General features: G+C 40.7%; 1 protein-coding gene across 4 annotated transcripts in view; it reads left to right on the forward strand.

Annotated features, from left to right (window-relative positions):
* The first annotated feature begins 509 nt into the window (after window positions 1–509).
* KCNK13 (potassium two pore domain channel subfamily K member 13) overlaps window positions 510–25,672 on the forward strand; it is a 56,590-nt gene continuing 31,427 nt past the window's right edge. For 2 of the 4 annotated variants that reach the window (XR_005257203.1, XM_038139047.1), the window contains exons 1-2: window positions 510–980; window positions 5,006–5,068. Coding sequence is in view for 3 of the 4 variants with exons in the window: in XM_038139047.1 (XP_037994975.1) it covers window positions 641–980; window positions 5,006–5,068 (403 nt within the window). In the remaining variant the exon portion in view is untranslated. The remainder of the gene's footprint in view (window positions 981–5,005; window positions 5,069–25,672) is intronic. The other 2 variants (XM_038139048.1, XM_038139049.1) reach the window with 2 other exon arrangements.

A 25,672-nucleotide genomic window follows, 5' to 3' on the forward strand; every position in this document is an offset into this window, starting at 1 on the left:
GAGGCCGCGGGGCAGCCGCCCTGAGCCAGCCCGCCCTGCCCGCTGCGGGCGCTGAGCTTCGGGGCGGCGGCCGCGCCTCTTCTGTGGGGAGCTGCCCCCGGGGGCACTGCCCGGCCCGGCCCGCGGCTCCCCCGAGGCCATGGTGCGGGCGGCCCGGGGGACCGGGCGGCGGAGCCCCGCGGCGAAGGGGGAGGGCGGGGGGCGAGCTGCCGCCGGTCCCGCCTCGTCCCCCCCGGCAGGCAGGAGGCGCCTGGCGGTGCCTCTCCCTGCGCCCCGCTCCGACGTGCTCGGGGCGGGGGCAGGAAGGGGATATGAAAGTGGCGGGGACGGGAGCCCCGAGCGGCAGGCATTGGGGCTGAGGGGCTCTGCGAGACGGGACGGGACGAGCGGCTCCCTCGCCCTCAGGATGCTCGGCAGCCCGAAGCGCGTCCGCCGCGGGGCCGTGCCGGGGCAGCGCCCTGCCTCCGAGGCGAAGGTGCCGGCCGGCTCCCGGGAGCGCCGCTCGCCGCCGCCGGGCTCCGCGGCGCCCTGAGCCCCGCGGCCCCGCGTCCGGCTGGCGGGCGGCGCCGCGATGCCCGGCGGCGGCAGCAGGGCCCCGACGTAGCGCGGCGGCGCGGCAGCCCGGTCCCGCGGGCGGAGGATGGCGTGTCGCGGCGCCTGCTGCTGCTCCAGCGCGGGTCGCCTCAACGCGGACAACGCGCGGTTCCTCCTGCTGGCGGTGCTGATCGTGCTGTACATGCTGTGCGGCGCCGCCGTCTTCTCGGCCATCGAGCTGCCCACGGAGCGGGAGGCTAAGGAGCGCTGGGAGGAACGCCTGGAGAACTTCACCCGGCGCCACAACCTCAGCCGTGCCGAACTCCGGCACTTCCTCCGGGAATACGAGGAGGCTAGCGTGGCCGGCATCCGCGTCGATGACATCCGGCCCCGATGGGATTTCACCGGCGCTTTCTACTTCGTGGGCACCGTCGTTTCTACTATCGGTGAGCGGCGGGACGGGCGGGCACCGGGGCGGCGGCGGGGCCAGGGCTGGGGGCCCGGGGATGCGCTGTTCCTCTCCTCCTCGCGGGCTCACAGCGGGCTCGTGTCGGTGCCCGGGCATGGTCCTGTCTCTTCGCTGCTCCTGTTTTTGCCTTCTTCCATCAAAAAGCCGCTGCCGCGGGCGCGCCTCTCGCGGGAAGCGCTCAGCTCTGGGAGCGCCGCGGAAGCCCCGGGCAGCCCGGCCGGCGCTGGGGGCCGAGCTCCGGGCAGGCAGGGCAGCGGACGCAAGGATGCTCTTCGCGGGTGTCATTCGCCTGCGCGGATCAACTTGTCCTCGGGATACGGTGGTAGACTTTGTGACAGACCATTCGCATCCAAAGCCGAAAGCTTTAAACAGTCCTGTATGTCTTTACATTCTGGGCAATGTTATAGAAAATCTCAGATCTGGTGGTTTCATAGGCTGTACGCTCAGGGCTCTTTCTGAGGATCGTCTGGTCTTAACAAGAGTCCTTAAATAGATTTTGTGGTGTCCAGCTGCAAAGTGTATAACTTGGAAAGATTTGGTTTCAAACCACTCGGCTTTTTGCTCCTTCAGGCTTTTCAAGACAGAGCCATCAAGTCGGTGGGCACAGTTTATTTCACTTGTGAATAAACCCAAGTTTATTCAGGCTGAAGGAGCCTTCAGGGGAAGGTGATACTGAATAGAAATTGCGAGCAGTCTGACAGGTGTACATTAAGATGAAAAGGGATAGCATCAGGAACTGACATAAGCACCCCAGGGAGCCAATGGGTGTCAACAGAAAGGCTTCATTTAGGCATCTGCAGATAGCTAAAAGCCTCGGAGGAAGGGAGCTTTCTTTAGTTAAAGACAGGCAATCAGTATGCAGTTATCACTGTAACAAATGGGATCACTGAATCTTAGTAATGATATAGCCAGTTCACATCGGTCCCTCTCCATGAATGAAATATACATGGAAGTATGGTTATTTAATTCTTCAGGAAATGTCCACTAACAGGGTGGGTTTTTGGTTTTTTTTCTGAAGAGGAGATTAGAGATGCCTTGCTCTATGTGGGATATATAAGAGTTTGCCCTGTCCTGCAGCACACTCCTCTCTAATACTGAGATTTTTAAATCTGGGGTTATTCTATTAAAGATGTCATTGGGCTGGTTTTATATTTCCTCAGTGCTTCAAGATTTGAGTTGTTTGTGTCCTTAGACCTGAAGTCTTTAAGACCTAAGAACTGTGCTTCAGTGTTCTGCTAAACTGGCAATTGAAAATAATTAATAGCATTATTTAGCCCATTTTTGTGGATTGCTGTAGCTTGTTTGCCACTATAACATGTCCTTTGAAATGTGCTTCTTGTATGATCAAAATAAATAAGCAGAGTTTATGCGAATATTTGCTACAGCCATAAAATTGTAGTAAAAAGATGAGATCAGATTGGACCAGATCTCAAAAGTTCCACCTGCTTTGCCTCTATTCCTAGCAGAGGTCAGTTATGTGGGACTTTTTTTGTGATATTTGTGCAAGATGCCATTTCAAACCTGCATTGTTGGAGATTCCACAGCTTCAACAAGGAATCCAGCCTTGTGCATTATTGCCCCGAGGTTTTCCTGATGTCTGCCTTACTGCAGTTCCGTGACTTGCGTTATTTTTCTCTTGCCATCCTTTGTACTCAGAGAATGGCCTCTCAGAGAGAGGCCACTCAAAAACTGTTGCCAGTGTGTCCCTTCAGCCTTCTCTCAGTTCAGAAATCCACAGTGTTGTAACTCCTTTTGCAGCAATACAGTACTTTTCCCAGGTGTTAACTGATGCCAGTATTTCTACATTAATGTATGTCTTATAGAAAGAAGATTGTTAAGGAGAGAGACACATGTGTGATCTTGTTAACTGCAGATGATCACAAACACAAGTATCCACTTACCCACTCACACTTTTTGGTAACTTCTATGACTTGCTGATTTCTATTGCTCACATTTTGCAGCTCTCTTAATGTTTCTGCAGAAATGTCCTCAAGATTCCGTTCTCCTTCAGACTGCATATGGTCTGGAGACTTTGGCAGTTTACATCCTGTCCCTTCTTTTGACCTGACATTGCTTTTCTCAGCCTTATCAGTGATGACACTTTTCTCAGTGCATTTTATGAATTGCATCGTTCTTTCTTAATCTTGTCAGCAGCATTGCACTTCATAGTATCGATAGCATGTCTCTTTTTTAATCTTCTCAGTAGAACTTCTGCTTTCTGGGACTGATTGTGCATTTCAATGCTTTAACTTAGCTTGTGCTGCAGGCTGGACTCTCCAAGCATTCACAGGATAGTGCTTCAACCAGGTCTCCTCAGATGTGCCACTCAGGAGTGTTCTCCTGCAGGCAACCACACGCTCATTTGTATCAACCATATTGGCATCCTAACAATAGATTTTGTTTCACAGCTCTAAAATCAATATTTTGTCTCTCTTCTCAGCTCTTTCCGAATGGCCCATCTCTTCTTTCCTGGCCTAGTCAGTGCTCCAGTATTAATGTGTTATTCTAGCTGCAGCCTTGCTAGTTCTGAGGAAAGTATGATGGCTAATTTCATGTGGTTTTCAGTCTATACTTCTGGTGGCTCTGTACATTCCTACAGCTAAACAAAATGTGATGTCTTCAGTTAAAAACAGTTTTTTAGGAATAGGTGCTTATGACATATTCTTAATATCAGTTTACGTTCTACACTCAGTACTATGTGCTGGTATAGAAGCTTTATATTTAGCAGGTAGGTTGCTGTAAAAACAATTTCTTTTTGGTAAACTCTATGGGGTTTTTTTTTTCTCTTTTGCATAATACAAATTATTTCACTACTCCACCAGAATAAATTTATTTCTTCCACAGTAAATAAGGTGAACCTAGCCATTTTGATTTACTGCTAAAGCATCAGTCAAACATTACTTGTTTAATCAACTGTTTCCTGGACTTCAGCTAGAAAGAAATACCACCATGTATTTCAGAGGAAAGTAGAGTTTTGCAGTAACTAAGGGAATAATCCTGTCTTTTTAATTAAGATTTGCATTAAATGTTAGACACATGGATTTTGGAACATGGTATCAGTGCATCAAGTCAAGAAGTCAAAATTAAATATAACCAGCCTTTTTTTCATTTGTCAAGAAAATACAAAGCTAAACAGAGCTGAACTAGTAAAAATAATTAATTTCACAGGTTAGTAATTAAAGGGTTTGTTCCATAAAAGTGTTTATTCCTATCAGTGCTCAGCCTGTAACCTCTAATCTTGATGAGTCTTTTGAGCAGCGGCATCCAGTGTGACCCAGTACTAAGGGTTCCTTTGCAGTGAGGGAAATGTTAGGAATGAAAGAACATAACCACAAATACCTGCCCAACTAGGAGACTGCCTAGACTGTCCAGAAAGTAATCCCAAGGAATTAGATGATGTCAAAGCCTCTCAATCCCATTAAGGCAGGTGCCTGACTATTCTATACATGTCCAGTGGGCTCCTCCAAAAGCTCACTTTGCTTTCAATCTACCCTTTGTCACATAGTGTAGTGTCCCTTTTGCCTAGAAATCAAGTGGTACTACTAATATCTCAGGATGGAAGAGTTCAAAGCCGCTTCTTTCTCAGTCAGGACTTGAAGAAGCAATTCCTGTGTCTCATCCAAGTGCCCTGCCCACCAGTCTGGGGAATAATTTTAAGGTGGAACTCTCAGTGTTTTCTGTTGAAACTATTCCACTTTGCATAGCCTAATAAAACATCTGCAGACCAGAAAATAAAACAAGATCAAAGTTCCAATTTGTAATTCAGTGAATGTTTATGTGTTTTATACAGAGACATACTAGGTAGGCTCTGGGTATTCAGCAGCCTTAGATTGTAGGTTCACAGTCATCATCAGGTGCTCTGATATCCAAGGACTTCTGTGGTACCTTGGCACAGTAATGCCTCCAAGAAGTAGGGAGCTGGAATAAAATGTATCTTGTTAAAAACACCTAACATGAAGCAACCTCTCAAACTGACTTAAGATATTCCTGCCCTTTTCACAGGCCGCTGGAAGTTGGAGGGGATCTCTGGAGCTTGTCTGGCACAACCCCCATACTCCAAGCAGGGTCAGTGACAGTCAGCTGCTCAGGGCTGCATCCTGTTGCAGTTTGGGTATCTCTCTTGGTGGAGACTCCACATTCTTTCAGGACACCTTGTGCCAGTGTTTGACCAACCTCATGTTATAAGAGGGTCTTTTTTTTCCAATTTAAATGGAATTTCCTGTATTTCAATTTGAACCTGTTGCTTTCTTGTCTTCTCTGTGTGAACTATGTGAGCAGTGAGGCAAAGGAGGAAATTATACCATCTTCACAAAATGGATGCATTTTCTGGAGAAATTGTTAAAATTTGCATCCTTCCTCTCTGCAAAAAGTTGCAGCAAATTGGGCTGGAGGTGTAAAGTCCGGATACAAGGTGAGAAAAGAAATTTGTCAAATGGTACATTACCTGAGGCCCAAGAGATAAAATTGCCTGGAGTGAAGGCTGGGATTTTTATAATAGACAGCAGTGAGCAACCACATGGTGTACTGTACAGAAGGGATGGAAGGAGTCTTAGCATCTTCTTTAGGCAGCCTCATAGAAAGGGTTGCTCATGGAAGTGATGTTTGCTAATGGGAAAGTCTGTATGGGGCGAAACAACTGCAGTGTCCATGTTACAGCTGTGTCATGGAGTGAAGGAAGGAGTTCTGAAGTGTCACGAAGTGCCTGTTTCCTCATTTTCACCTGTTACTGCAGTTCCTGCTAAGTGGAGTTACAGCTGTGCAAAGGAAAAGCGTGTGTGATAATGCCCAGCAAACCACCAAAGTCGTTAAACCCAGAGAGCTGCTGCTTGTAGCCTTGAGGTCACCCTGTCTTTCCTGTGAATAGACTGAGCAGAGAGTAACAGCTGCAGTAAATACTCCACCTGGGGCCATGGCCAAGCTTACTCCTGGTGTCACAGACACCAAACTATCTGCCCTTACCTAACAGTACCATGCCTGAAGTATTTAGAATCACAGAATTGTAGAATATCCTGTGTTGAAAGGGATCCACTAGGATCATCAAGTTCAGCTCCTGACACTGCACAGGACAGCCCCAAGTGTCACACCATGTGCCTGGGAGCAGTGTCCACACACTTACTGAACTCTGTCAGGCTTGGGGCTGTGACCACTGCCCTGGGGAGCCTGCTCCAATGCCCAACCACCCTGTGGGTGAAGAACCTTTTTCTAATATCCAACCTAGATCTTCCCTGACACAACTTCAGGCCAATCCTTCAGTCCACTCAGTGGTCATGAGAGTGAAGACATCAGTGCCTGAGCCTCCCCTTCCCTTCGCTAGGCAGTTGTAGGCTGCAGTGGGGTCTCCCCTCAGTCTCCCTCTGGCTGAACAGTCCAAGTGACCTCAGTTGCTCCTCATAGAGCTCCCCTCGAGGCCCTTCATGATATTCATGGTCCTCCTTTAGACGCTCTCTAACAGCTTAATGTCCTTTTAATATTGTGGTGTCCAAAACTGCACACAAGCTGCAAACAGCTCTAATAATTCAAAATGGCCTGCCTGCTTTAGTCATTAAGCCATAATTAGAGCAAGAAAGGCATCTCTAGAGCAAAAGGCTTTTTAGGGAAGCTGCAGGTAAACTGAGACCATTTACTTGCCTTACAGAGACTACTATGTAGTTGTCAATTCACTGAAGTTGTAATTGCCACCAGCCTTGGATTGCATCTGTTAATAAACTAGAACATTGCCCACCTTTGAAAGACAAGTTAGAAGGTTTACTCTAACTTTACCAAAAAGCTTTCTGTAATATATGACAGATCTGTATAAAGCAAAGATGTAGAGAATATGTGAAAAGAAGAACACTGGTTATAATGATAGGATTGTCACCAGTCTCTGCTATATGCAGAACAATGTAGATAAGTTAAAGCAAATCATGTTGTAGAAAGGAAGTATAAAATTAAAGCAACCTGGAAATCTTGCTTTTATAAGCAAGATCTAAAAAAGTTACATGTGTGACAGCTTAGCATGTTCTCTCTTGAACACTGGTTAAAATAAAAGTTAAGCCACAGTTAAGTTAAAAAAAAAGTTAAGCCAACCAGTTACCCAGGTTGTAACCCTGACAAGGTCAGGGGAAAGGCCATGTGTGGTCTCACGTGTAAATTTTCTAACTTCTGTTACTGCCAATCATCCAGTTTTACAGAAGATATCTAAAATAAATCACAGGAATTCATATGTCCTAATGTGCCTGTTCCCTGAATAAAATAATAAATAATGAAATAGAATAAAGAATAAATAAAATAAAATAGCTGATGTGTCAAGTGCAAAGGTTCATAATTCTACTATTAGTGTTGAAATTTTGGTGAAATAAATCCCACCCTATCAATCTACAGGTGGACACCCAGGCAGCAGCAGAACCAGATCAGCACTGTTGGCAGTACTGACTGTAACTTGTCTGCCACAGGTTCTCTCCCTCTCTCATTTAAATGAGATTAGTAAGTAGTTAAAAACACTTGAATTCTGTAAAGGAAATAATGTTATCAGTTACACTCTCTTAAAAAGATCAGGATTAGGATTTTTCTGAGGATTTTTGGCATTTTCCAGGGCGTGACTTTATACTAACATGGAGATTTCTCTGTTTCCAGGTGAATATGCTGGGACCTGAGCACTAAGTCCCTAGTAAGTTTTTGAAACATATAAGCAGTTTAAGAAAAAACCTTTCTGGATTTGACTTTAACCTACTAAGTGTAGAAGGCAACTTCTATGATCTTGCAGCGGGAGAGTTAATTATTCTTCGGAGGGAAAGGAAGAAGTATAGAAAACCAGGGGATTTTGAGAGCAAAGCTTTAAATACAGATCTGCAGTTTGGAATCTCAGAGAAACCAAAACTAAAGAAAAAGTATTTAAGGGAGACTTTCAGTTCCCTGGACAAAAGATATGAATGATGCTGGCTCAAGCGATCCAAATATGAAATATAGAAGGACAGGAACTGTAGTAAAAGACAAATGTATAAATTTTAAGTTAATTTCTGTCACAGTAAGAAAGTGTACAGAAAACAGATAGAAAATTAGATCAGTGAAGGCAAATAAAAGGAATAAAATGGAAATACATGAACAGATACAAAATTATGCTGTTAGCAAGGGGTATCATAGGTGATGTGAACCGATTCATCAGCAAAATAGTGATGAGGAAAAGTAAGAAAAACATTCGTCTGCTGTACGGAAAAGAGGACTAGCTCTCAACAAATGATTCCAAGAAGGCTGAAATGTGTAATGGCTTTTTCTGTATCAGTCTTCTGAAAAGGTCAACTCTGAACTGTTGTGTGGTACAATTAACACTTGTAAGAAAGGGGGAAGTAAAAGAACAGGTTAGAATCCCTAAATCTGTCAGATCTCTTAAAATCATTTAAGCTAACTCAACTGCATTCTAGAATATTCAAAGAAATTACTAAAGCAATAATGGACACTTTGGCAACTTATAGAAGGGTGTGAAATTCCAGGCAAGTTAAAATGACAAACATTTTGCCAGTCTTTAAAAAAGGAATGATGACAGGAGGAAATAAAAGCCAATGGGCTTAAATTGCAACAAAGAAGATTCAGATTGTGTATGAGAAAAAGTTTTCTAAATGAAGTGAAGCAAGTATGCAGTCTGCCTAGGAATGGCATAGAGATTTCATCATCAGAGTCCTTTACACTCCAGTTAACCAGACACTCCACAAGAATTGTGCAGAATCCTTAATTCCCTCATGGTGCAGTGAATGGATGAGATTACATTTTTATGCCTCTGCCAGGGCTTTTTTCCCCAGGTGCAGTGAGAGTATGTGTTCATTATTCCTGTTATCCTTAAAAACAAAACAAAAAAGGCAGGGTGTTAATCACACTGCATATAGAGTCTTGTTCTTTGGCTGTTTTTTACTTGTATTTTTAGAGTGCAGATAAAAAGGATTTTTTGACAAATTTACACTAAACTTCTTAGATTTTTTTTAACCTTCAGGAAATAAACCAACATTTTAATATTAGAATCAAGCAGGCCTTGAGATATGCCATTATGCTACCCTGGTTGGTATATGTCTCAAATTAAATAAACTTTAAACCAGCCCAAAATAGAACTGACCATGGACTGAGAAGTACTTAATTAATTAAAGCAGATATAACAATATCTTTACTGCTGCTGGAATGAAAAAAAACCCAAAAACCTGGATGAAAAAATAGTCTTCAAGAAAACCAGCTAAAAATAAACAGAAGGTTACTTTGAAGAACTTTATTCCGGAAGGAATTAAGTACTTTGCTGGAAGTCTCTGTTCTAGCAGCTGTATCTCCTTCTGCTTGTGTTTGATATACTGGTATGGCTTGGAGACAAAGAGCATGAGGAAAGTACTGTTATTGTCCATTTTTTACACAAAACGCTGCTGAAAATTGAATGTAGTCCTTCAGATGACATGCAGCAGGAGCCCTGTGTGTCTGAATGAATGTTGCCAGCTCTCTGGAAGGAGCCTCCATCCCCAGGCTATTGCAATGCAGCCCTTGCCAGAAAGGGGAGGAGATCAAGGCCTTTGCAGCTTCCTGGCAGGCTGGGCATGAAAACACCAGGCCAGGGAAAGCTCCAGGAGGTGTTGCCTTTCTCCAGATAAGCCACCTGGAGAATGCACCCATGCCCCAGCCAGGCCACTCTCCAGCCTGCTGGCCTCATGAACTGATAGCCCTGCTATTATCCTACTGCTTCTGCCTAACACTCACTTCTAAGGAATCTCTAATTTTCCAAGCCAAAAGTTCCCTAAGGAGCCTGCTGCAGGCTGAGCTGGAGATCCGTTCTACCTGTGGCACTCAGCACATGAGGGTTTTCCGACAAGAGTGGTGACACAATTTTCCTATTCTCTGGAGGAAAACTTGCTTTTCTAAATGAAAGCAGAAGCCTAATCAGTGCTGAGAAGACTAGACATGCCATGAAGTGGGATAAATTGGATGGGGAAAAGAAAAACATTTATTTAAACAAATTACTTGCTGGTTACAGGAGCAGTCTTAATTTGTCCCGTGGATGAATTCTAGGAGCAAAGAGGGTATGCAGAATAGTGAGGCTGGTAAAAAAAACCCAAAATTATATTGACTTAAGTGATTATTAATTAATAATCAGTTTAAATAATGATACATATTATAGTTATTAATATAAAATAATTATTTTGACTTGGATTAACCCACATATACAAAGAAGGAGAAATTTGTTCTAAATTATATCATAAATGCTGGGGGAAGGCTTGCAAACTTAAATCCCAGTGTTAGCTGACTGTCTTTGACTGTCTTAACTGAGTTTCAGAATAATTTGGTCAAGATATAAAATACTGAAGATAAAGGCTTTGTTACTATTTATGTTTATTGATAGATAATACTTTTGTCCCATGGAATTATTTCTGCTGTTAAAGGTTCTGCTGATTGTTATACCAGCAGCTCACATATTAAAGCTTTTACAGCGCATTAAGAATATTTAAAACCAGAATTGTTTCAAACAGAAATTGTTTCAATATTAAAAATGAAAAAAAAAACTTTTGTGGCTAAATAGTGAAATGTTATTTTATAATTTAAATTCCCAGGAAAAATATTCAGTATTATAACATGGAGATTTTTATAGCATTCATGAGACAACAGTGTTCCATTGATTTCACACTGCCATCCCTGAAGGCAGAATATGGCTTGTGGATGTGTTTCAGACTTCTTGACAAGTGAAAATTCAATATATCAGTAGGTGCTGTTGGTTGCAAATATAGCCCAGGCTTTTTGCAACCTCAAACCAGTTTTGAGTTTGAGGTGGTTTTGTTCTCACAGTGAGAATATTAATAAGATCCTAAATGTGATCTTATTCACACAGAACTAATATGCCTATTTTAAGTGTGACTGTTTTTAATAGAAAGTAGTTCTGCTGAAAATCTGATAGTTGTCAGTTATTAGAAAACTAAAGAAGTGGAAAGCATGCATTCCTTCAGTGTAAAAATGTACATTGCAAAAAATCTCCAAACCAAGTAGCAAAACATTGAATTTAAAAGTACTAAAGGCATGTGCAGACTTTAAAAAACACAGTTTCCTATTTTAAGCATGTATTTGCATCCATTTTGTACTTTTCTGCAAGACTCTTTTTTTTGGTAAGGGGTCAGAACTTCGCAGAAGCTACTGTCCAGCCTTCTTGCTAAAATGGACTGTTCCTCATGCACATCTGCTCTAGTGATTCTCTCATTCATACCTGCCTGTAGGGGCAGCTTAGCTTGGTTGATTCTCTCTGGTAGAGGATAATGCCCACCAAACAGGCACAATACTGAATTCCATATTCTTATGCACACACATGAACTTACTAATATAGTCAAGCTCAAAAATTTAAAACCACTTAGAGCAAAACCATGTTCCATTAATGGCATGGAAAATAAAGAAATATTATAGTCCAGTTAGGAGCAGAATTTTTTTTTTCTGAAGTTATTTCCATAGAGATATAAATAGAATAGTGCTGTTAGGGTAAAATAATCTCTGTCAATGCAATTTTTCTTTCATATGCAGAGCAATTCATTTTTATAATGTCTCCCTTTTGTAGTGTTCCTACATCACATCTCTTTCCCTTTCCCTGTATGCTATGTACTGCCACTGTTTTGCACTGTTGCTCTAAGAAAAATATTTTGTAATGGCCAGTTTCTCTTATTTTTCTAAGTAGGAGTTAATTTTGTTATACAGGCTGCTCTTCTTCCTTTCATTTTTCATGTATAATGCTTTAAATAGAAATTCTCATCTGCTCAAAGAGCTAGAGTCTACCTCATCCCTCTCAGGCAGCAATATTCCTGGTTTATCAAGTCAGCAGGTCCAACTGGATTGTGCCTTAATGAGAAGGTTCTTAAGACTGTCTGAGTGCTCCAAGGAGCAGTACTGGCCATTCTTTCCTCTTTCACCACAAATTTCAACATCCTTGTGCTGAAGGAGATGCTGCCTTTCAGACAAGCTGTAAACCAAAACCCTGTAACATTAGAAGAGTCCTGGCACCTCTGCAAAACTTTGGCCTTGCCCATAGTTTAATTTTGATCCTCCAGGTAAAGGTACATAAAAGGATTCTCACCATGTTTTTGCTGGATACTGTATTCTGGCTGTTCTCTGACACCCCATGGGGTACAACTCTCAGAAGTTATAGTATTGAAGTATTGCAAAAAGAAATAACATATTTACTCATGGGTGTCCTTAATTATTCTTGACGGCCTTTAGTGACAGTTTCAACGTTCCTACATTTGTCCCTTCCAATTTCTTTGTCTGGACTCCAAAAGAGCAGAACAACAGAAGGTAGCAGATAATAGGCTTGTCATAACAAAACACTAAATATTTTGTAATTTATGCAGCTGAAGCTGTTTAAAAAAAAGCTTTGCAAATTGTCCTTTTATAAGGAGAAATGTTCCTACTAGAGATGCTTTTTCTCTATTGCTCCCCTAGAATGAATTATCTCCTGCCTCAAGAGCTCATTCAGGAGAGTCCTGGAAAAAGAAATTAACTGGATGAGGTTTTATTGTAGAAACTTTAGAACCATTTTCCTGTTGTGTTTAAAATTGAGCATCAAAGTGGGTGAATTTTCAATCACTTTAAAAGCCATCTATTGCACTGTACTTCTATACAGATTGAAAAGTGTTTCCCTACTCAAATCAAGGACAAAATACTGAGTTTGGAAGTAAGATTTTATTTAGTATTTAAGTCCATGTCTTATCTTGGAACACTGTTGCATTGAGGCTATTGCCTATAATTTTAAGATTTTTTAATCTTACCAGCATTCAAAGTGATAAATACTGTGTCATACAGCCTGTCTGCAGAGCTTTCTCACCCTGAAGAAATCATTAGTAGGACTCAAAACACACACAGATCTGCTTTGTTTACTAGGTGATTTTACAGTCATGTTTTATAACAAACTTGCACTTTTCATTTAGTTCCTATTAAATAAAAAACATCCAATATCATCTGCCAATACTAGTTCATGTATTTGCTCTTCCTATAGTTCTTTCCTATTATCACTGAGGCTCATTAGCCTAAATATCACATCATAAAAGAATATTTCAAATGTCTGTCCACATTAAAGGCAGAGCTGCAGTTATCTGGCTATCATCACTCTTTAAACAGACACCTGAGCAGCAAGCTGGCAGAAATTAGGAGAGAAGGACCAGTAGAGGTGATCAAGGCAACTGCAGACAAAAAGGACATCCCTGTAATGGGCCAGGAGGCAGGCAGGTGTTAAGGATGAGGATCACAAGCTTGGAGTCACCTGCGGAACTGCAGCAGCAGCAGCAGCACAGGTGCTCACTATGCCTTGCTCAAACTGAAGTGATCTAGCTGTCTTTTAGTGCCACTGAATATTATCCAGGTTAAATGTCTTTGTCCCTCATTCACAGGTTCTTCAGATATTTTGAAGACATAGGCCTGAATAAAGACCATGTTCAGTGTGGACACTTGCCTTTCAACAATGAAGCTATGCTCCAAAACTTTCTGCCTTGTGTATTCCTGGACCACTTGTTGTAATGGTTTAGTGATGCCCTTGGCAGTGTTTGCTTAACAATTAGACTCAATGACCTTAAAGGTCTTTTCCAACCAAATGATTCTGTGATTCTATAATCAGTCCTAAGATAGACTTTTGTCCCTTACACGTCAGAATTAAGGCATTGCACAGGTGCTTGCTCCTACAACATTTAATTTCTTTATTAATTATCTTGAGCTTGAGCCTTTGTTGCTAACTTTCTAAAGAGGAAAAGACCTTTAACATAATGAAAGGATCAATTCATTAATGATGTAATTTATTTCACACAGGAAATGCCTGGTTTTTTTCTCACCATTTCAGTGGGAAGTGTTTTAATCCCCTTCAATTTGCACAAAATACCATCACTTGGAGTAGGTGCAGTTTGTGTTTTCTTTGACTGTGGCAAAGGCTTAAAATTGGCATAATCTCATTGTAAACAAGACCTCTGAACTTAAAACTTCATCTACATGTACAGATAGGGAGAGACCCATCCTATGACTGTTGTAAGAATTTATTGAATAAGGAGCTTATGTGATCCAGGAACATATTTAGGATAAAAATTATCTCTCTATATATATCACTTCCCTCTTAGCTTCAGCCTGGCATTCCTGCTGAGAACCTTCTCGTGTGCTGTCCTGAATATGCTGGGAACCTTCCTAAGGATGTAGAAAATTGTGCAGATTTCTGCACAATCCTTGTTGAGATACAGCTCACATTGCTGCAGCTACACCATGAGTGCCACTGGTAGGATCTATCTTGATGGCAGAAAATTCTCCTCCAGGCTAAGGTAAATTAGGCTGCAGAATATCTGTGACTTCATTTCTGAAGTGCTACTGCATCATACAGGCCAAGGTATCAAATGGAAGTGTTTCTTAGCAGAAGTGTTCACAAAGCAGACACTCAAGTTACTGACTTGAATGGAAGAAAGGAATAGGCTGGTAATTGGTAACTGGCCAGTAAAGTCCTCAACTCTGCAGCTGTTGCAGGGCACAGTGTTGGTGCTCACAGTGCCGCAGGACAGTTTGCAATAGCACTGTCTTCAAAGGAGTCCCAGGAAGCAGGTGACCTCATGGAGCTAGTTCAGGCTCAAGATACCATTCAGATACAGAGATTCCAAAAGTTTCTACAGATCATACACAAAAATTTATCTGCAGGGATATATGTTTTTTCTTATTTTTCAAAGCAGCGTGGAGCAGAGAGATATGTTATGCCAGGGATTCTGCACACTGCCGAGTGTTCCAAGGACTCCACTTGCTGAATCTAAAAAAGAGAGTGCTTTCTGGAGTCTTTCTGGTATTGGGACAGCTGGGACCTTTTCCTGGAATAAGGATAGTTTCTCCCCATGCAAAAAGGAGCCTGAGAAGTGCTGTGTGTCTGAGAACTGCCAGCACAGCTGGGCTGTCATGAACTTTTGGCTCTATGACAAACTTGTGTTGGGGTTATGAGTTGCTTATGACTGGACAAGCCACAGAATGGGGCTGTCCCTGAACCACACACAAGAAAACCAGGGCTCTTTAGCCACTAAGGATGATGGCTGCTCAATTGTCAGGATCCTGTTTCTGTTTTGGGAAAAATATGTCAAAACCAAAATGTGTCTGTGAATCACTTGGGTTTGAAGCTTTGTTATAGTTATAGCCCATGAAAAAATGCTTTGTTAGAAAATTCCTAGTTTATTGTAGTAAACAGGAACAATTCTAATGTAAGTAATGGTCTTTCTTCGTTCCCTTATTGTTTTTCATTTTTCGAAGACGCTCTATTTTTAAAATTAGGAAAGAATCAAGCCAATGCAGCATGGGCTTTTCTTCACATCAAGTAACTATTATGGGACTTGGTAAGAAGTCAGTTTGTTCTACCTGGTGAAGTTCATCTATGGTGGCCAACAGAATCCTACATAAATCCAGAGAAAGCAAACAAACTTTTTTTTGTTTCATAGAGAATGTTAGAAACCTCTGCCTTAAATACAACACCAAATTGAAATTCTCCTTGGCAAAAAACCCAACAGTGCTGATCAACATGAATATAAGAAAATGAACTCAGCCTTCCCCACTGTTTCTGAGGCTTGTGCTCTTGCAGAGCTCTAACTCAGACTAGATAACTGAAACTAGTGGTAAAACATGGATGTAGACCTCCAGAGAGGTGTGTAGCTCCCTTCCATGGCTTTAACAAAGCTTTGTCCGGAGCAAAACAATAGGATCCTGATATATTTTAAGTATTTTGAAAACTTGGCTTGTAAGAAGCATCCTGGGAGTCATGAGTTATGCAGACATTTCATCTCTTCATATATAATTGCCAATTAATAAAAATGTTAAAATGGAAGAAATAACTTGGCTTGAAAGAAGCATTATGAGAGTCATGAGTTATGCAGACATTTCATCTCTTTGTGTATAATTGCCAGTCAATAAAAATATTAAAATGGAATAAATAACTTTACTGATTAATGCTCCCAGCAGCAGTGAGACAGAAAATGTTAGGGTTACAACATTGCGTTAGCATGCAAGAAAGGAAAGTGGTAATGACAAACTTTAACAATATGCTTTGAGTTAGATGTAAATGTAATTGGTTGCCATTACTTCATTAATTAGGAGGTGATCAAAAGCCCTATAGATAGAGAGAGGAGTAAAAGCCTCAATTAAATCAGACAGCTTTTAAATAATGGGAATAACAGCCATATCAAAAGAATGACAAATACTTTTGAAGCATATGACTGCTGTTTTTGTAGCTGTGTACTGTCTTCAACACTTGCCCTTTCAGAGGAAATCCAAAAAAGTAAATCTATGCAGGACACCACAAAACTAAGCAATGTAGAACAAAAAGGTACTCAGCAGAGTAGATGAATAATCAGACACCGAATCAGACTCAGAAATAACATAACTAGTTAGGTTTTGTTTCCTAAAATAATGAAATTCAGTTTTGTGTCAAATAGCAGCAATAGTAGTAGGGTTTTTAATTTCAGAAGTTTATTTCTAAAATGGAGAATGTTGTGTTTGCCATTAGTTTGTGCAGAGAAACATATCCCTCTCAGAGCCTTCCTGAGTCTTGTTTTTTGTTTCAGGACTTGGTAAAGCTGTAGGGTCTGAAATCAGCAGAAGTTCAACAGACACTGCTATGAATGGGGTTTTTCTGCTTTATATGAAATTGCTTTCAACAGCCACAGACTTTGCACTCAATCTTCCTTTCCCCCCCTTTGTTTACTTCTTCATTTTGTCCTGAACATTACCTTGCACCGACGACATCACAGGCATGACTGAGGGTTTCAGGCTGTGTCGAACTGGATCTTGGCTTCCCTGAAGAGTGCTTTTCTAGGGCTGAGGTCTGGAGAAGCTCCCTCAGGCTTTTACCTGAGCCACTATTCCTGTCTTGTGGAATAAGCTAGGGGACTGACAGGAATGGTTTTTCCAGAAGCAGATTCATGTGAAGAACCTAATTTTCCTAGGGCAGGGATGAAAGATGACCCCTCAACAGAATTTGTAAGTGGTTATAGTCAGTGTAATATTTCTCTATACTGGTAAAATGAAAGAGGAGGCAACACAATCGTTGCCTTCCATGGCAGCTCTGTGTCCATGCTCCATGTCTCCTCCTGTGAAGTTAGCACCATGGCACAGGTTCCCTAAGAACGAACAGAAAAGGCTCAGTCCCAGCCTTGTGTTCAAGCTGGTTGTTTTAGGTACCACTCTGGGGAATGAAAGCAATGCTTGAAGCCTCCCTGTGGCCAAGCAGGACTTAGAGCTGAAGCTTCTGACGTCCCAGGTGTTCGGTTATTTCAGTCCTTGCAATACAATAAATTCAGGCAACACCACTAGTGATTTTGAACAGAATCCATAATTGCCAGTGCCTAGTAAAGTCAGCAAATATAAGTCAAGGATACAGAGAGAGCTTGGACATCTCTCTCCATGACTCCGAGCATGCAGGATTTGGAAGTCTGGCTGAATTGCTGTAGGTTATTCACAGCAACTGATATTTAGGTGCTTTGGGTACTTTATGGAGGAACAATGAAATACAGTCTGAAATACAGTCCAAATTTACGCAAATGCTTAATCTTATGCATCCTTAGTAATGACCCTGAAGTAACAGGACTACTTGTTTTCTTACTTGGGGTAAGTAAAACATATAAACAGGTGTCTGCATAAATGAATTTTATTTTTTTCTTCTGCAATTACATACAAAATGTAAATGTAGTTAAAATTTCCTTTTTTTTTGCCTTTTTTTCTCCATTAATTTCTTCACAGGACAATGAAATATTGCTCATTTTCTTCATACTAGCAGTTTTTTACAGCAAGGTGAAACAGAAAAGGAACTGGAATGTTCTGTAAAACCTCAATCTCAGGAGAAAAAAGTAGCTATTTTTTAGATTTATTAGATTTCAAGTCTTTAGTGTCCATTTAATTTTACATTTAAAATTTTCAAAGTATTGTGACAAAATTATATAGGCTAGAAGTTCTGATGTGTGAAGCAAAGGAAAAACCCCAGTGTATGCTCTTGAGTAAATCCTCCTAGTGCTAGTGTTGGTCTGAGGACTGCAGAATCTGCCAAAACTTCTTATAGCAGCACCGTGGGAACCTCTGGGACCATCACAGGGTTCAGTGATTACTGTCAAAATATGCACAAATTAGCAATTAAAACAACAGCCTTGCAGCATTTGAGAGATTATTATCTCCTCTGAACCTTTCTGGATTGCAACTGATACCAGTTTAGTTTCATTAAATCAAGAGCATTTTGCTGGAAAAACTGTCATTGTCCCCTTTGCCGTAACATAATGAACCATGGCAATAACAGTTTCATAGTCATTAGTCAAAACCTATGCCTGAAGTGTGAAGCCTAAACTGGGAGCCTTTCTGCCCTTATGTCACAAGGCAACTGCCAAGGGTGCCTGAACGCGTCACCAGGAGCCAAAGTGCCAAGGCCACCATGCCTGCAGACTGTGCTGATCTGCAGGTGCAGGGCTGTTATTGGTTTAGTCTTGGGTAGAAACTACTTTTTTCACTGCATCAGCTCTTAGAAATGAAGATTTCTTATCTTACAGATTGCTTCCTTGCTGGAGTTACAGAGAAGGGCTGCCCAGGCTGTTGAGACACCTCTGTGTGAATGTGTATTTGACATGTGCCGTGATGTAGAAGACCTGCATTCATTCACACACCTACACAAGAAAGTGAAATAATACATAAAAATGAACCAAACCTGCACATCTTCCTTCAGATTTATCAGTACTGTGTAGGTGCACAGTTTGTGGTAGTTGGGAGTGGGGCTGTGGCTGAGCCTCGTCCCCAGTGGGTCCAGCTGTGAGAAGCAGGTGAGCAGCACTGACAGCAATGAGCCATGGAGTGCCCAGGGGCACTGACCAACCACAAAGGGAACAGAGGGCACAGAGGTGCAATGCATGAACATGAGGGGTATAAATGTTGGGCTAAAGAACAAGGAATGGCAGATGCTTGCAGCCTTCTGTGGTGCTAGGATGTTACTCTGTATGGGTAGATGCCTGAAGCCTTCTGTGGTATGGTGTTACTGTGTATGGGTGGATGCTTAAAGCCTTCTGAAATTGTATGGAGATACTCTGTGTACTGTGGCTATCTTGCACCAACTTATGCTATGATAGTACTTGAGATGAGATTTTCTGGTTTTCAGGTAGGATGTTTTTATGTAGAAACCCTATACATCATGTAGCTGACTTCTGTGTTTGTTCAGCAATCAAAATGCAGGAGTAATACCATGTATTGAACATGAAAATGTAAGTACTTTATCAAAGTCATACTGAGTCAAATGATGATTGTCACGTCCTTATAGAGGAGCTGAGTTTAGGGGTGATTTTAGTTCTAGCTGTACCTGATGCACTCGCACACCTGGTAATAACCTCAGGAAAGAAAGCAGGGTTGTTACTCATGTTTCAACTGGACTGTGCATGTGTTAACATCACAAATGGCCTGGTGTTTGTGAGGCTCTACTGAAACTTGATTGAGATTGTATCTATTTGATCAGATTTGTTTTTAATTTTTACTTGAACTGACTTTCCGTTGATTTATTCCTTTCATTCCTTGAGCTAACCTTCTCTACAGAAACTGTAAAGTACCTTCTGATCCCCTTCATTTTACAAAAATCAGCACATGCTGTGTTATGAAGTTACATTGCTAAATGCTAGGCAATGTGAATATGCTGATCTCTGTCAAACATATATAAGTTTTATCAGACTGCTCTTCTTTTACAACATGAATTAGCATCTCTGTCTGTCACCTAAACTCAAATTGTCAGAAAAAGTGTAGGATCATAATTATCTTGGAGAATTGACAGAGACTGATCAACAACTCCAAAAATTACTGAAGCTTAGTATGACTGACAGATAATCAGAGAGATGGGGGTAAGTGGGCACATAAGCTCCATTTCATTGCAAAGCCCAAGTAATACTATAAATACACTTTTTTGTTCGTTTGTTTTAAATGCTATCAGTCCTGGATTTCTCCTATGCCAAGATTTTCTTTAGATTTCTGAAAGCTTTGAGCCTCACAACATATTTGTGGGTGCAATTACTCTTTCTAATACAAAGCTAGGCATAAAAAGAATAGTTTTGCCTTCACATGTAGTATGTAAATGTACTCACATAGGTTCAACAGAACTGTAGGGGGCTTCTCATGACAGAATTAGGCAGGGAAACCATGATCTTTGTCTAAATTTTTATTTTTTTTGTAAATAATAATTATCTAAATACATGAGAATATAAAGGATGAGAAGGGAGGCTATAGACTGGATATTCACATATACTTGGATTAAAACTTCTGAGCTGAAAGCAGAAATAGGTAAGACGAAGCTGAAATCTCTTGTGAAAATGACTGAGATGAAACCTTGCTTTCATTTTTAGAAACCAGTATACGGCATCCTTATTGTTACCTTCATCAGTTTTTCTGCTGAAATATTCCATTTCTCCTCATTGGTATGGGACTATGAGAAAATTTGCTGTGTTTAAATGGAACAGCTGTGTTTCTCTCCTCCATAAAATCTAGTGAATCATCTTTCACTCTTACACATTGCTCATGATCACATTTAATGAAAATCAAGAGTACAATGGATCTTCCTCAGTAGTTGTAAGATAAGAGTTACCAGAGAAAGCAGCCTTTGAGTCAGTTGAGGGAAATTCTGTGGGGGAGATTTTCACTCTTCCATTCCCCAGTATAAACCTCGGGCTCATAAATTATCTAGAGCTTTCAGTACTCGGTAGGGAAAATCCAGGACAAATAATAAACCCTAAAATGGAAAAAATACACCAATTCACCCAGATATTTATAGTTTTAAAAATATGGAGCCACCATTTAGAACCGCCGTAACATACCAGCTAGAAAGAACAGTATTGCAAGTATAGGCAAGAAAGCCTGCTGTCTTTGTAATTTTGTCAGTTGCTAGGAAGAGATCACTGCTAATGCAGTGCTAATAATATGAGTGTATGAAGCTGAGTTTACAGCTCTCAGGTTCTTGTTTCCATATTGAAATGCAAATCATCCTAAGACGTCTCTCTTCACTTCAGGAGCCATATTGCAATGAAATTAGTTGCTGTGCCATTAGGGAAAAAATGGTGATAGCACCTTTTACAATAGTAATGTTTTTGCTTAGCACACTGGGATATGAAATTTGCTGTTAATGGTGATTTTAGTTCCTCTCTTATAGAGGCAGTGCCACTGATTGTTGCTGGGAATTGAGTGTGTTTTGAGTCACGAGTCTATTTTCTTAGGTTAGAGCTTGGTGGTAATTACCTAAGCCTAGAAAGTCCTGAATTTGAGAACTCAGCAACATTTTTATTTCTTGCTAGTCAGTTTATAATAGGTAAGGGGAAAAGGACATATCTCAGTTTCTCGCCTACGTGAGTTTGGATTATGTATTTTTTCCTTACCCTAAACTCTGCATTACTGGATGTATTCCTTGAGAAGTGATGCTTTGTTCTTAGAATTAATCATGGATCTGGAAGGAAATAAATGTATTTAAGGAATGGGTAACTTAATATTTTCATGCTGATGCATCCAGTTGTGTTAGTTGTGGTGATTTGTATTTAGTGCTGAAATATCTTAAGATTGACTCAGTGCTTTGGAATGGGAAAAATGCCAAGAAATCAGCAAGCTACACTTGCAGGATATTGTTCAAATGGGTGACTTCATTAAGGTCTTTACAATTCTGCACACAGTGTCATCTTGCTAATTTTCCTTCTTTAACAAGGTATTTTAAGTAGAAAATTAGAATAAAATTTCCCTTTTGGACTATATGGACTTGATTATCTCAGTGCAAGAGACTAGACCCTAAAATTAATTGTCACACTTAAGCAGATGTGGCAGCCAAGATGTTGCTGTCAATTTGTTACAGATGGTCTTGAACATTAAAATGTACTATGCTATAATCTGAGTTTCAGTCACCATACAGTTCCCGTTTATATAAGTCAGGAATTACTTGCCACCTACTGAAAATTAGTTATCTCTGAAGTGATGTTTTCCTGCACATCTTCATGTATTTCCAAATTTGATCTCATACTACAGTGATGTATGAAATATCACTACAGTGATATTTCACCCTTCTCAGAGTGAAAGCACTGAGGCAGACAGGAAGGTGGGGGTATGGGTAGGGCAGCAGGACTTCCCCACACCTTTTAAAAGCTGTGGGATCTTTACATCCTGCTTCCACAGCAACCATATATGAATAGAAGAAACACTGGCTTAATGTCTCAGCACGAGGCCTTACAGAAATGCAACAGGAGTAAAATGCTTGTATGATTTTAAGATATAATATATGAGAGATACATAAGATAGTATACATATGTGTGTGTATATAGCATTTATGATGCATTTGTGAGGGCTGAACAGGCAGCTGTTATACACACATTCTTCATGTTATGCAACATGCACAAATGCTGTTGATTTAAGACCCCAGCCTTTACCACAGTAGGATTAATGGTCTGTTAGTGTTACTTTTCCCTGCTTTCCTAGAAGCTCTAACCAATAGAAATAATTTGTGATATTCTGCCAAGATAAAAAAGAAATCAGGAGAAAAGTATTCACCCTCATGAAGTTGTCATCCCATGTCTTCTCATGCAAGGATGAAGCATTTTTTCACAGTATGCCCTTAAACAACAGGCAAGAAGACAAATTGGAGCATTAGGAGGTTTGCTCCTTACCTGTTGTGATGGCTTTGCTGCTTGCTTTTTAGAGCTAAACCACTTAATCACTTGGAAACTAAAGACAAGAGAAAGACAGAGTGTGAAGTTGTCCACTGAAAATGAGCAAGTGCACCAGAAAATTTGAGGGAAAGTATTTTGTGATTGTTCTCTTGGAAGAAAACCATGGAGTTTGACTTAAATTCTCAAGGAATGGCTGGGCATAGTTCGCTGAAGAAATAATTTGCTAGTTAAGAGACTTACATACACTGATGCATTAAAATAGGTTTTTTAATATATTTTATGCTGCTTCTTCTATATATATTTTCATTTTTTCCTCCAACGGCCTGATGATTTTTGTTTCTTCAGGGAGACCCTTTACCTGAACCATTCTCTTGGCAAAATTCAAGGTCCAGTTGTGGTCTCTCTGGCCAAGGGTAAAATCAGGAGCACAGCCAGTTCATGTATGCAGTTTTAGACAGAATCAGAACCAAATGCCATGTTGAAACTGTCTTGAAAGCTGCAACCAATGAGGCCATGGGCTGGAAATGTTTATGATGGCATGTTTGGGGTTACTATTTGATGTGGTGGTCTTTAGGGTAGTTAGGATTTGGTGAAGGGAAGGAGAGATCTTGACTCTATTTTAGAAGGCTGGTTTATTATATTATGATATATACATTAAAAAGATTACACTATAACTATACTATAAAGAGTAGAGAGAAAGATTTATTAGAAGGTGAGATAGGAATAGAAAGGAATGAATAATAAAGTTCTGTGACTCCCCGAGAGTCTGAGAGCTGCTGCTTTCTTGATTGGTCACTAAGTAGAAATATTTTACATTGACTAATTAGGAAAGTACTTGTATTTTACATTAGTAGAAAATAAATTGTTTACACTTGAAGCTGAGGCTCTCTCAGCTTCTCAGGAGAAGAAAATCCTAGCAAAGGGATTTTTATAAAATATTATAACTACATGTTTATCCACAAGAGAAAAGTCAAAGGTGGATAGAAGAAGTAATTAATATATTAAAAAAGGGTTTAAGTATCTCTGAGATAAGGATTTGTAGCACTGCAAAATCCTGCCTTAAATAATGGGAATGCTTTCTCACTTGCCATAGTAACAGCAAAATTACTAGTGATAAAATTAACTCAGCCTCTCTATACTTTGTGTTATTGCCATTTTAGCACTTGGTTTGCCTTTTAATTTTGGCCATGGTAGAATATACAATGAAATCGGAAAGGCTGCAGTCTGAGTAGCCCTTGTTAGTCATTGTAGCACATAAATATGAATGGTGGTTTGGAATAGATGCTTAGAAATAAAGTTTTAGTTCAGTCTGTCTTCATCAGAAAAAAAGACTGAAAAAATGCCATTTAATCTATAACACAGGATATTTGGAGGGATAAATTTACTGCTGTTTACCACTGAAGCTCTGGATTTTGGAGAGTCACCCAAGCTTTAACAGGGGCCTACATACAGACTTTTCTCCTAAGTACTGGTTAGAGCTGCCCTGAGTTAACTCTAGTAGATCATTGTTCAGAACATGAACATCAATGGAAATTGAGTTTTAGAGCAAATAACAGTATTTATTAAGCATGAGTTTCCTAACAAAAATCTTAATGTGATTATTGTAGGTATGAATGCATCACACATTCCAGTAATTTTGAAAGAACTCTGAGGAATCAAAGTGACTTTTACAGACTTCTAAAAATAAGCCCACACTTTTCTAAGGAAGTATTTTCTTTAAAATAGAACCCAGCAGTTCCCTTCCCTCTCTGAGTCACAATCACTAGAAGCGCTAATGGCATGTCCTCAAGATAAATGCTTTAGTAGCAAGGAAAATACAATTGTTTTTTGCAAGTCAAGTTATGTATTTCCACTGTACTTCTAGAAACCAGAAAACTCAGTTATTGCTTAGTCAGTTAACAGAGTTTTGTGAAGGTGACAAGGAAATAGGGGAAAGATGTCATTCTCCTTGCTCTGCAGATGTCTGCAGTCAGGAGCTCTGCCTCCCTCATTTAGGTAGTGGGGGTAGTGCCAGTAATCATTGTACTGCCTCTCTAGCTCAGAGCCTCCCTAGAAAACCCTCAGGCTGATGCCTCTTGAAAACTCCTAGAAGCTCGTCTGGATACCAGAGGGCTGCGCAGGGTTTGGCAGTGGAGCAAACAGATCATCTGCCACCATCCCTGTCCAGAGCCAGGCAGAGGAGCGGCAAATGGTGCCAGAGGGTGGGCAATGAGCTGGGGCAACTCCCCACTTCAACCAGCCCCAACCATTTCCTCACACACCTGGCCAAAGTGGAGGAGGTTTCGGGGCCCTGAAGTGCTTTCTCATGACTTCATCTGGGTAAACTCACAGAGCTTTTTGACTTTTTTTTTTTCCTATTGTAAACAAAATTATTACCAAATAAAGAGAGCTTAAGAGAGAGCTATGCTGATTTCCAGCAGGTCGAGGTGTGAATAGATGACAGGATTAAAAAAGGCAAATATTAACTGCATGGTAAGAGTTTGTTATGTAATAGCCTGTAAATATTTGATAGTACAAGATAAACTGGTGACAATCTACAGGTATTTGAAAACATAACCTAATGGGAAGAGTGGATTTAGTTAACATGAAAAAGCATGATTAATAGTAATGGACTAATCTTAAGCCAGAAAACTTATAAGATAAATATCAGGGGGAAAATGATAAATTTTATTAATCATTAGATATCAGATTGTGGTTTTGAATCAGCAGTGGTCTAGAGGATGCTTAGTGTTGAGTGTCCCAGCTATGTGGATTGTGTGTTAGGTTCTGGGCAAGATAATTAAAATTTTTGCAAATGTTTTCCTTACAAGTTTTTAATTGTGCCAAGCAGAGTGTGAGCTGGACTACAATTGCAGATGGTGAGAGAACTGACGTGCTCAGTCATAAGCAGAAGAGCCACCTATGTAACATCTCTTCTAATAAGGTGTAGCTCTTGCACAGGAAAATATTTTTGATTATGTAATGAGTCCATGAGGAATGTTTCGTTAGATGTTACACAGATCCACAGAATGTTACATTTTAGCCAATTTAATAACTTTAGTGAGTTAGA

The sequence above is a fragment of the Motacilla alba genome, chromosome 5 (genome assembly GCF_015832195.1).
Source record: "Motacilla alba alba isolate MOTALB_02 chromosome 5, Motacilla_alba_V1.0_pri, whole genome shotgun sequence".
NCBI lineage: Eukaryota > Metazoa > Chordata > Aves > Passeriformes > Motacillidae > Motacilla > Motacilla alba.